The sequence below is a fragment of the Eubalaena glacialis genome, chromosome 17 (genome assembly GCF_028564815.1).
Source record: "Eubalaena glacialis isolate mEubGla1 chromosome 17, mEubGla1.1.hap2.+ XY, whole genome shotgun sequence".
NCBI classification, from domain to species: Eukaryota; Metazoa; Chordata; class Mammalia; order Artiodactyla; family Balaenidae; genus Eubalaena; species Eubalaena glacialis.
In genome coordinates, this window is record NC_083732.1 from 52,297,468 (window position 1) to 52,310,712 (window position 13,245).

Genomic DNA, 13,245 nt, shown 5'->3' on the forward strand with positions numbered 1-13,245 from the left:
CAGTGATAATCCTTCCTAGGTTAAAATCTTTGTTTTTCTAAGTAGAGAGTTTCTTACCTCAGCTTTCTTGGAAACTGTCTCTTTATGCAAAGCCTGTAGCTTTCTGAAGTACGTGGAATCTAGCTGTCGAGTTTCCTCCACCAGCTCCACCTATAATAACACAATAATAAAATTTGTAACATCAAAAGAATGTGCATTATGAAAAAGTGGGGAAAGAATGCACCATTTGCGAATAACAGTGGGCTAAAAAACAAATATACTTGCCAATAAAGTAAGTTAGTTTGGAGGCAGAAGCAGGAAGACCCACATAGTAAAAAACATTAGCTACAGCAAAGTCAGGCTTCAAATGATAAAAAATGTATACATTTCTATGTAATGATATAATGCCACCAAAGATCATTCCTCCTTTCTGGATACCCCATGTGAACCAGCAGACAATGCAAACATGTTGGGTGGATCACTTTTCCATCTTCTATTCTTTATAACAGGATAATAGTCATGAAGATAGGCACTGTTAGCTTTAGGGACCAAATAATCCACAGTAGAACAAAAAAATGACTGGACTCTATTGTTATCAGTCTGTGAGGAAAGGTTTTATTGCTATAGCAAGAGAGGGGAGAGTCAATCATCAAAGTAAACCTCACAGTAGGACTTAGCCTTCAGAGTGTGTATTGCACTGCTTCATACAGTCAGGAGAAAAAGATCATTTTCCATTTCTCTATTGAGAAAAATCAGTTTGGCCGACTGAGAACTCCTGTATTTAATAATTAATTTTGGTTAAATCTTCTTGTTTATCCTTTTTGGGAAAGAGTCTACATAATCCAGTCAGCTGGATTTTTAGAGAAGTCCTCTGGGCTGAACTTAAGAAGTTTATAGAATTAAGAGAAATTTATTTTTCCTCTTATTAAAAAGAGTGTATAATTTGTCCCAGGCATTTCATAAGAATCACTGCTAATGCTAAAACTTCTTGGTTTAGGGAAGTCAGTTATAATTCTGAATCTGTTTTGTCATCCTAGGACCATATCTTATATCCATTTTCCTCTATACCATATACTGTATTTAAAATCATGACTGGGGACTTCCCTAGCTGTCCAGTGCTTGGTACTCTGCGCTTTCACTGCGGAGGGCATGAGTTCGATCCCTGGTTGGGTAACTAAGATCCCGCAAGCTGCGAGGCGTGGCCAAAAAAAATTTACTTAGTTTAAAAAATAATAAAATCATGACTGGAGAGAATTTTTCTTTTCTTAAAAAAAAAAATTATTTATTTATTTATTTGGCTGCATCAGGTCTTAGTTGCGGCACGCAGGATATCTGCTGCCACATGTGGGATCTTCATTGCGGCATGCGGGATCTAGTTCCCTGACGGGATGGAACCTGGGCCCCCTGCATTGGGAGCACGGTGTCTTAACCACTGGACCACCAGGGAAGTCCCTGGAGAGAATATTTTTTAAATTTCATATAATATCCCAATTTTCCTAGTGTAAAATATGTATTTTTGTAGTAGAAAGGATACAAATGCTAATTTTTCAGGACAAAACGAAATCAGGACTGAAAAATTCATTAGTTTGGTCAATGAATTTAGTGAGCCGTAGAGCTGTGTTGGTCACTATCGAATAAGGTGACTCTATCCAAGGTGCTTGGTATTAATTTCATCTTAATTACCTCACCCATCCTTTCTGGGAGAAGACATGACCAAGAAGTTGTTCAGGAGATCTGAATGAAGAAGAGCAATACAGAGACAGCAGGGATCCACCTGAAATGACCTCATGTACAGGGTACATGCATTAACTTAATATTAATAATACCCACAAATGGTTTTAATTTGTGATTCAAAATAAACATTTAAAGAAATTTCCTCCACCCATCAATAAGAATAGTGAAAATATTCAAGCACTGAGACTTAAAATGACCTCTTTTGGAAAGAAAAAAGATGTGTTGACACTTTTATCAAATCAAGCAGTCTGACCTGATGAACATCTGAGGGTGCTTTAAGTCAGAGAATGTGCTTTCCACAGTATATATGAAACGTTTATATTTTCCATGGGTGTAATATTTACTGTAATTCATCCAGAATAAAAATAAACAGCCTCCTTCCATTAATCAAAATTAAAGTCACTGCTGAGAAATGGCAAGAAGTGACAAAGCCAGTATATTATCATGGCATATTTTATTGGTTCACAGGAAACCAAAACTCAGATTTTTCTCTGCTGACATATTTGTAGACAGACTTAAAAATGACATCAATTTTAGCCTTTTGTTAGGACACAACAGGGAAACTGGCAAAAACTAAGTTAATAAATACTTTCCCTGCCCCAATTTTGTGTCTGCCCAAATCTTAACTCTGAGTCCCTGGCCCACATGAAATCTTTTCCAGCTTTTCTCTCTTGCGAGTTAACAGTGTTGCCCATCATCAGTTTTGGAGTAAACCTGAATTGTTCACACACAATTCATCAGTGCCACAATACCTTTCTGTAAGCAACTTGGTCTGATTTTGCCATCTTTGTCCAAGGCTCAAGAAGGAGGAGAAGGATATATTCTTCTGCTGTGTCGAAAAGGTCTTCAAATGGCGGCTGTATTTTCATATAAATTTCTTTCTTTTTTTCCTGTTGGAGTCCAATGTCAAGAGTGGCTGAAGGAGCAATGTATGTGGCAAAAAGATGCTAAGGGAGAAGGGGGAGAAAGGAGAGGATATTGGAAGAAACCATAATGGTTAGTAGATTCCTCAGCAAAGCCATTTTTAAAAAGTTAAGAGAAGGCAAACAAGCTCAAGTGATTTTTTTTCTTGAAAAGATGTGTAAAACTACTTAAGACAAAGCAATGTGTTTATTCAAAACCTTTGCTTTTCATTTTCTTTTCCTATTTCTTTGTTGGTTATTAGTCAACTAGTCACTGGATCTTGTATAAGTGTACGTGATTTGGGTATTCCATTTTTTCTCAGATTACTACTATGTATTATTATGATTGATTCCAGGTTATACGTCTCTTTTCCTTATGTTCATGACATTTCTAACACATTTGTGTTACTTTCCAAAGTGGTCTGAAATGCCCTTTTGGGAAAAAGAGGCAAGAATTCACCAGGGCTGAAAACTGACTATCAATCTAGAGACCCAACAGACTACCTCCCGTACCCAACTGAGTTCCAGAGTTCTTAAATGTCTCCATCTGGTGTCCAATGCTGTGGAAGAGATACAAGAAGGAAATAAGAGTGGATGGAAAGATGTACATGGAACTTCTAGCTTCCTAGACAAAGCTGCATAAATGTCTCTTCCATTCTACTCATTTGTCTTGTCTCTCAATAACAGCCATTTAAATCTGAGAAGCAATTTAATAACATTTAATTTTTAAAATGTTACATACTGGATATGTCATGCCCTGCACATCACATTTAACTGAAGTTTTTGTTATTGTTTCATACTTAAAATTAATGAATTTTATGGCATATAAATTAAACCTCAATAAAGCTGTTAAAAATAAAAATAAAAAAAAGAAAGACTATTGGTGATTTCTCCCAAAAGCGACACACTCCTCCGTTTTAAAGATTATCTGATTTCTGTCATAATTTTTTCTTCATTCTGTTCTATTTACATCACTATATCAAAATAAATAGTTATCTAAAAAAAAAGAATCTCTAATTAATAGCATTTTATTTCAATTTTATTTTTATACTTAGACTTTGGAACTGATAATGCCTAGATTCGACCCAGGCGATAAGATAGATAGGTAGACGGATAGATAGATATTTGTACCAAATACCGAATAATAGTCTTATGTAAAATAATCTTTTAAAAGTTTTAAAGGGTTCACATTAATAACATAAGCATTTACTGTGTATCCACTACATCTTAGACACTTGGATAGGTGCTACGTATGTAAAGATTAATGAATGCCTGCCCTGAAGGAGCCATTTGGTGTGATATAGAGATGAAAATCACTGGTTACAACAAAGTATGATAAGTATTACAATAAAGGTATGCATTGAAAATAAGATCTTCAACAATTGCCTTTCTTTTTAAGTTCACCTCCATTAATCACCTTTTAAACTTTACACTCAGATACGTATTTTTCTGTAATTCCCTAAACCTTGATGTTTTGCCATTCTATACCATTGCACACATTGTTCCTTCAATCTTGTATATATGCCCTACCCCATGCACCTTGTCTGCCTGATAAACTCTGATTTATTCTTAAAAACCGATATGGATTTCTCCTCTTCTAGGAGCCCTTCACTCATACCCTCCTCCCAAGATCATGCTTTTTACTACTACACTTATCACACTATAATGCAATCATGTATTTATGTGTCTTCTCTTCTAGAACAAGGATCTTGAGGGCAAATACTGCAGCTTAGTCCTCTCTGATTCTCCAACTCCTAAAAACCGTTTTGGTAGAGAGTAGATGTTATAAATGTTTATTGATTTGTACTGAATCCACAGAAAAGACTCATTTTTGTCTTGGAATGGGGAAGGAAAAGGTTCAGAAACTCTTCCAAGAGAAAGATAAGCTTCTTCCTTAGTCTTTAATCTGAATCTTTAAAGATGAGTTGGAGTAAGTCAGACAAGAGAGGGGAGTTGATGAGAAGGATAGTACAAGAAGAAGGAAAACATGGCCCAAGGCATGGAGGCCTAAGGGGGTTTTATAACCTATAGAGAGAGTCTAGGTTCCAAGTAGATAACACTGGCTAGAGGAAAGAGGTAGAATAAGAAAGGAGGATATAAAGGGAGGAAGGCTCCAGAGCATGGATATGATCTGTTTTCCTTTGGTAAGGAATCTGAATTTTTACCTAAAGATATAAAATGGGGAATCTCTGAGGAGTGACATCTTTAGATATGAATTTTAGAAATAAATCACTGTGGCATCATATGGAAGAAATGGTTTGAGTAGATCAAGATTTGAGGCAGTTTGGAAGTTATTTTAATAGCCAGACAAAAAATTACAGGCCACCCTCATCTCTTGTTTGCTTTTTTGCAATAGCCTCCTAACTGGTCTTCTCAGGTTCTTCTTTGTCTTTTTTTTTAAACCACAGCAAACAGAGAAATGCTTTTGTGTATTACTCCTCCATTCAAACTCTCCAGTGACTTCCCATCTCACACAGAATAATAGCCAAAGTCCTTATAATTACCTATAATTGGAGTATTTGGACGTTTCTCAGCGCTGAGAGGACAAGGATTATAGTTCAGCACCTGCCAGCAGGGAAGCCCCTATAAAAACCCCAGGCTCTCAAAACACTCTAAGAGCAAGGGTGGACCTGATACAGACTCTTGCCTTGAGTCTTTAAAGGGCCAAAAGAAAATAACTGCTAACCTATAATTCTATATCTGGTAAAAAAAATACTCTTCTAAAATAAAAAGGAAATAAAGATGTCATAAGTCAATAAACAAAACCAGAATTCATCACCAGCAGACCTACACTAAATTAATTAATTAATTAAAGGGAAGCCCTAGACAAAAGCAGGATGGAATATAGAACAATATAAAGCATAAATATGTAGGGAAATATCAATACATATTGATTGTAAAATATAATAACAATGAATAAGGTCAGAGGAAATCGTAAAAGAGCCTAAGAAAAAGAAGTCAGAATTGAAGGTTCAGATTTAAAGTGCAGTTGAAATGACCAACCATGAGGCCCATTATAGGTAGAAAAGCACATGAGGTTAGAGTCAGGGTAGTAACACAATAACAAGCAGGGCAGAGTAGCAAAGAAGTAGAAGTGAAGATAAAGGAGAAGCCCATGTAGCATAGTTAAAAGGAAGGACTATAAAGTTCAGTGTATAATAGGCACTCAATAAATATTTGCTAAATGAATGAATGGAAGATAGTGGCCTAATCTGAAATTATGATCTGGAAGGGAAATTTCAGAGTTCAAAAATTTTAAGCTGGAGTAGTTCCAAATTATGATGAATTCTGATATACGGCCATCCCTATAGTTAACTTAGGAGAAATGGAGATAAAAGACATTGGAATTGGGTAAATTAAGAAACACTCTAGCACATATGTTATAAGGATTATTAGTCTGGGTATTGAAAAAGCTTCAAGGTGATAAAAAAGAAAACGTAGGGAGAAATTTCATGAGTCATGTATTGAAATCTTTTCGGAAGATAAAGAGAACTGAAAAGGTCTTTAGATAACATTAATGAGGTTAAGGAGGGGGGAAATGGGCAGATGGAGCAGACTCCAGCGTTTCTGAAGCTATTGAAAGATGAGTCCTGAACAGCAGCAAAGAACTTCTCTTTCTTCCTAAGGGTTGTGAAATACGGGAGAAGGGGCATATTTAAAAGCCATTCTAGATGTTCTATTTAATTAGATAATCTGCAGTCTGGAAAGTCCCTTCCCTAAAATATAGGTACATAGCCTGCTGGATTTAATAGTCCAAAGTGAACCATACTCTTACCAAATGATTCTAAAATATTTTAAATGAAATTTGCTCCAGACACACATGGCAATTTTTCCTAACCTTGGGAGTTATTTAGAAGAATGACCTAAATCTAACCTGTTTAACAAGCTAAGATTGAATCAGATTAAAATCTACTCTTAAACATTTTCTAAACTGGAAGTTTTAAAAAGTGCACTAATTAAAATAATGTCTATTTATTTAGTTTCTTAAGAAACTAAAAACTAACATGATCAAATTAACAACATTAAAAAATGTCTCTAGAATTTGTTTCAGTAATTTCAAATTTACCCCAAAGGAAAGTAAACTTGACCCCCCAAATCACTTAAGTTAAAATCAGTTCCTATTTAGCAAAAAAGAAAAGAAAAGAAAAAAAAAATCAGTATTCAGGTTTTATTGGGGCAGGAATATCCTCTAATGGCAAAATAAAGCAACTGTTTTATCACTGAGTCAGCTACATTCAAAACTGTAGTTTAAGAAGACTTGGTGTGCCACATACCAAACTCTTTGTATAGACATCAAGGTGATTCCTTTGATTTAAAAGCATAACAGTGAAGAGGGTAAAGTACAAAAGAAGCTGAAATGGTGACTAGAATAACAGTGATAGAAGTGACTGTCAGCTTCTGGTGGACACCCAAATCTATTCCTTTCCTTTCGACTCCCAGTCTTGCCTTCACTCCTCATGTCTTTTAAAATCTACTGCTACCCACAGTCTTATGAGACCCTAGATGCCATTTATATACTCCATCATACCTTCTGGAATTTTGCTTTATGATTTTCTTCAGAATGACCTTCACTTCACTTTACCATTTACTATATTAATAGCACAGCTTTCTCGTTCTGACCATTATTCTTCATCTTTTTGTACCTCTCACCAAGCTTTGCTTTACTTTCAGCACAATCTGCGGTTTCTTCCTGTCCTCTAAATAAATCATGCACCACCTACTTTGTCTTACTTTCTTACACAATTTGGACTGAAAACTGCCCATCATGTCAACTACACTCTTAAAACATCCTTAATTCCTCCCACCTCAATCTGCTACCTTGTTGAGGCCAAATTCTGGGTCACCTTAATCATTCGTTCATTTTTCCAATTCTATACTCAAGCTCCCAATAAAAGCTATGATAGTTGGTTCAATTATAAATACTCTTTAAAATACAAACAAACAACAATGACAAAAAAAAAAAAGAAAAAAGAAAAAACAAAAAAAACCCCACCTCAGCTGTGATCACAAAACTTGGCAAGATTTTGCTTATTTCTAAACTTTGCCATGCTCCTTAGAGCTCCCAACTGTACCCTTATGCTTCTCCACATTCAGTGGACTTTATCTTCCACTCAACTGGGAGAAACCACTGGTATGGTTGCCCTCAACTGTCCCCTCAAGAGCTTTCTTCTAAATCTTTCTCTTTCTCTGATGTTTCAAAATTCTCCTTCCCAAGGCTAAATGATTCATGCATGCTGTTGACTCCATTTCCCCAGAAACGTGCAACACCAATTACACCCTTAATCCACCTTTCCTTTGATTTCATCTCCTTTCTAATGCTTCAAAGGTGTTCTAACAAAGCATCTCTCCTATTCTAATTGTCACCATTTTGTCCACAAACTATCACCCTTTCTCTCTTTCCCTTCCCAACAAATCTTCATACTCACTTTTCTATCATTCCTCAATCTATTGCAATCTGGTTCTCATGCCAAAGAAGCTGATGTCGCAGATTACTAAGAACCACGTAATTGCCAATTCAATGGTTTCTCTCCTTAATCTTCATCCTACTTGATTCCTTACGCAGCTTTTTTTGTTTTGTTTTGTTTTTAATTCTTGGCTGCGTTGGGTCTTCGTTGCTGCGTGCAGGCCTTCTCTAGTTGTGGTGAGCAGGGGCTACTCTTTGTTGAGGTGCACGGGCTTCTCATTGCGGTGGCTTCTCTTGTTGTGGAGCACGGGCTCTAGGCATGGGGCTTCAGCAGTTGCAGTACGTGGGCTCAGTAGTTGTGGTACACGGGCCCTAGAGCGTGCGGGTTTCAGTAGTTGTGGCACGTGGGCTCAGTAGTTGTGGCTCACGGGCTCTAGAGCGCAGGCTCGGTAGTTGTGGCGCATGGGCTTAGTTGCTCCACGGCACGTGGGATCTTCCCGGACCAGGGCTCGAACTCATGTCCCCTACATTGGCAGGCGGATTCTTAACCACTGCACCACCAGGGAAGTCCCCTTACGCAGCTTTAACACTGTTGACTCTCTCTTCTGCCTTCAACACTTTCTCCTGATTCGCTGCCTATTTCCATTCTTAGGCTCCTTTGTTGATTCCTCTTCCTCCATATCCTCCTCTTAAAGGAAGGCATTCATTAAAGTTCTATGTTCAACTATATTTTCTTCTTAATTCATACTCTTTCGGTTTCTCACACATGCCAGGCACTCTCTCACAGGACTTTCACAGTATGTGCTCTATGCCCTCTCTATACTCCACCCTCCTCCTCTTTTCCCCTTTGCTGGGCTTCTATTCATCCTAAAGGACTGAGTCTTCCTTGACTCCTGAAGTCTGGCTTAGGTATCTTTCTTATGTGTGCCCATAGGACCCTGTATTTGTATGTTTCTCCCACTGGACTATAAACTCTATGAAGACAGATTTGGTCTACTTTGTTTATTACTGTATCCCTAGCATCTAGCATAATGATAAATTTAGAATGAATGAATGGATGAACGAATGAATTAAAGACGTCATCCATTCTCAGAGACTTAACAATCAACTATATGTGGAAGAAACACAAATATACACAGCTTTAGACCTGATTTCCTTCCTGAACTGAAAACCTTTGCTTCTAGCTGCCTACTTATTATAGCTACATGGATAGCCTATGGACCCTCCAACTCAATGACTCAGTAATATAACACATTATCTTTTCCTTTTCCAGTTTTCATACGATTCACCGCACAGTCTTTGACTCTTCCTCACTTTCCTTCTTCCTCAAATGCAAGTCCTATGAATTTAACTCTCTACAATAAAACAAGAAAAAACTGACAAATATAAAAATATGAGGAGGAAATAAGGGGCAGCAGTTCCATCCCAACAAAAACCATAATAAAACACAGTCTTCTGTCCAAGCTAGATCAGACCCTTTCCAGGCTACTCCCTACTTCCTGACCTCACACTCTTACTGTGCTCTATAAAGCCACAGGGCTCCATGTACACTTTTTGTTGTTGTTCGACTATTTTGTTCCAGTTTTTTTTGTTGTTGTTCCAGTTTTATTGAGATATAATTGACATATAGCACTGTAAAAGTTTAAGGTGTACAGCATAATGATTTGACTTACATACATCATGAAATAATTACCACAATAAGTTAACATCCGTCATCTCATATAGAAACAAAAAGAAAAGACAAAGAATTTTTTCCTTGTGATGAGAGCTATTAGGATCTACTCTCAACTTTCATATATACCATATAGCAATGCTAACTATAGTCATCGTGTTGTACATTACATCCCTCGTACTTATTTACCTCATAACTGGAAGTTTGTACTTTTTGACCACCTTCATCCATTTTTCCCTCCCCACACCGCCCACCTCTGGTGACCACAAATCTGATCTCTTTTTCTCTGAGTCTGTTTTTTTCCACAAATGATTTAACTGCATATCCCATAACCTCAAGGAGCTACAATTAGGGTAGCCATGTGGCTTCATTCTGGTTTAAGCCTACCATCCTGGCATAATTATTAATATTTCCCCCTTTATTTTCGAAAGAATCCTGGTTTAGATGATAAATTATATGGTCTCTCTATTTTTAACTGCCACCAGTTAGACAAAATGAAAGTTTCTCTAAAACAAGACTCCTGGAAGTGCTCGACACATATTTAAAGCTAAAAATAAAGCAAAGAAAGGCAGAGGAACTCCTTTCTAAGGAACACACATTTGTCTAATTTGAAATCATATGAATTGAATAGCTGATATCAAAAGCCAAAAATCCCAAAGCAGGAATATTTTACTTAGAACTTGGATTGAAGTTTCACAGACTTCCCTGTTAAGAATAAATGTTCTAAATCAAAATCTTAAAAGAAATTTTAAAATATTTCCTCTCTCTGATTGTACCTAAATGTAGGTATTTGTTCGCCCTCCGACTTTTTTTTTTTTTTGCTTTCTCGAAGCCAGTTTATCAGAACATTGTTCGTTATCACCTAAGTAACTTCTCTTTGTTCAAGTATCAACCCCCGCTATGATAACTAGCATAATCCTTAAGAGTAATATACTCCCCTCACCTTCTTGACTCTTGACCAGTTTTATTATAAAATCACAGAACTGGAAGCATTAGAAAGGGTCTTGAAAGCCCACATTGTGCGCGTTTATTGGCTTCCTTTGAGGCTTGGTCTCTGGTCTCTCCCTCTTCCTCCCCTCTCGAGGAGGGTGGGGACAAAGGTGGTTACAGGGGTAAGGAGGAGAAAACTGATTTATCAATCCTTAATTAGGCCACACAGTAAAATTATAGTACATTCAACTTAATTTTGCCATTACATCTGAGAATGTCTTTCTAATATGTGTTTCTAATAATCCAGAGATCATCTTTAAGTGGATAACTGACCAACTGACTATATATAACAAACATAAGGGATGTAATCATATATATGAAACAAAATTAAAAAGCTAAACAACACATTTAAGATCTATATAAAGATGGTGAAAATCATTTGTACGTTGATGTAAATTGACTTTATAATGAAACATAAAGATTATGCTTTATTATAGCTAAGTAAGATAGTCTAATCACAGGTTAGAAACATCGTTTAAGTATCCTGCATCATTTGCTTTCTTATTGGCCACCCAGTTCTTCCTTTTCAGCCACTGACTAAATAACAATGTAGCTAATGTTGGAGGGGACAATGCTCCCTTCATATCCTAGTCAGCTACTCAGATTCACATTAAAGTGGAGATTCACTCACAAACAGCTGTGGCCGACATGATTCCAGTTTAAACATTAACCTATGATTCTTTAACAACCCAGCAGGGAAGTTTCTGAGAAGGGATACAAGCCTGTCTGTGATCAGACTGCCTGGCACTGCACTCAGCATGGCTCTCTCTAAACCCCCTCTCTCCTGGAGACACTCAAAGGTTATGTAAGCAGGAAATGCACGATGGGCGGCTTGCCTGGCCCTGCTCTATACCTGTGTCTGTGACTCACTATCTTGGCATCTGTATCAGATGTGCAAAAAAAAAGCCATGCCTCCCCCTGAAACATCTCTTACAGTCTTGAAATGCTGGGAGTTAATTTTCTTGTTTAGCTAAACTCTCAAGACTATGAAGAAAAAAAGGTGTAGGATAGATACCTTGGAGACAGGAGGAAGAATGGAACTGGAAAGTGGAATGGAGAAACAAACTGGGAGAAATGAAGACAGAGAGAGAGAGAGATTTTGATAAACATTTGCCTTCTAAAGGACAGTAAGATGACAAACAATATTTAATTTAAATTATTTTTAATACACATGACCTTGTTGGAATTATAGGAAAAAATACAAAAATGTTTCTGCTTGCCTTTCAAGGAAATCTCAGATGCTTCATTACTTAGAGCTAATATCCTGAACACAACAACTGTATTGCACTACACAGGAGACAGCTCAAATTAAAATATGATACTTCCCATTGCAATTTATATTTTTTCCAATGCTAAGATACTTTCCATGCAAGGTTTCAGCATTGCCACTTAACAGCTTTCAAAATCACTTTGAAAGTGTATGTGATGAGCATATTCTTGGATGAAAGTGGATCCCAATCTCCTTTCAAATATATCATAATGCATTCCAGGCTTGGCTTTCCGACATTTTATTGATTTTCATAGACCCTGAAATGTATTGATGTTTTCTTACTGCATCATAAAGTCTAGATGAACATACCTGAGGAAGGAGAATTTGGGGTTTATTGAGTTTATTCTTGTTTTTAACAGTGTAAAAAGCAAAAAAATAATGAAATAGCCTCTAAAACTTTCTGTGCTATTTGGGTTTCTCTTTGTACCACAGACTAAATGATGCCAGCTATGGGGTTAGATTCCAATTATCATGCTGTAGAAGCACCCAACGAAGTACTTTCGCTGTGCCAAAGGTGAGCACAGTCTTTGGGAAAGCATCTTTTCCATAAGTAGGGGCTATTTGATGAGCTGCAGCTTGATACTCATCTGTGTTCCAACGAAAATAAGAACAATTTCTGTGTAGCCTTAAAAGGCAAAGTCAAGAATAACACCAAATGCTGTAGCACATGTGTTGATCTGCTATGTTACATTTCAGCTGTTAGTTATGTTAATGGAACAGTTTCACATAATTTGTCTTGATGTATTTATTTTAATGATCATGTGTATGTATCTTTCTATGATTGCCTGGTAACACTGATTGCATGATGTTCTGCTGTCACCTCCAGGCCAACTGCAGAACTGTATGACGTAAAATGAGTCCCTCAGTAAACTAGGTACGAGATGTGTAAAAACCTATATGCTGTGAGATCTTACAGGAGATCTACCGGATTACAGGACAACTAGCAGAGCATATCACCAGGTTAATAAAACTGGGGACATTTAAAAAGAAGATTTTCAAAATAACTTATTAAAGTATTCCAGAGATTAGGAGAAAACATTCATGCTTCAGCATTTGGTGTCTTTAGCAAATCCTTTTTTCTTAGACCCATTACTCCACTGCAATAGTAAAAGAAGTAATTCTAATCATGTAAGGCTACACAAAGATATGTATCTTTCACCATCTTCTAGTAACTGTCCAACATGCCCACCAAGAGAGGAGAGGAAATATAAAGCTGTCTGCTGTTGCTATTTCCTTCTACTTATTGGGAGGTAGCATTAGGGTCCTGCCAGATGGACTGACAGGGTAGTATCAA

The 13,245-nt window shown here is 37.0% G+C and overlaps 1 protein-coding gene across 1 annotated transcript in view; it reads right to left on the reverse strand.

Annotated features, from left to right (window-relative positions):
- Nucleotides 1-13,245, reverse strand: part of RGS22 (regulator of G protein signaling 22) — a 173,305-nt gene that overhangs the window by 59,957 nt on the left and 100,103 nt on the right. The window contains exons 15-16 of the mRNA XM_061171399.1: nucleotides 2,466-2,660; nucleotides 58-150 (exon numbers count right to left, since the gene is read on the reverse strand). Of these exons, the coding sequence (XP_061027382.1) occupies nucleotides 58-150; nucleotides 2,466-2,660 (288 nt within the window). The remainder of the gene's footprint in view (nucleotides 1-57; nucleotides 151-2,465; nucleotides 2,661-13,245) is intronic.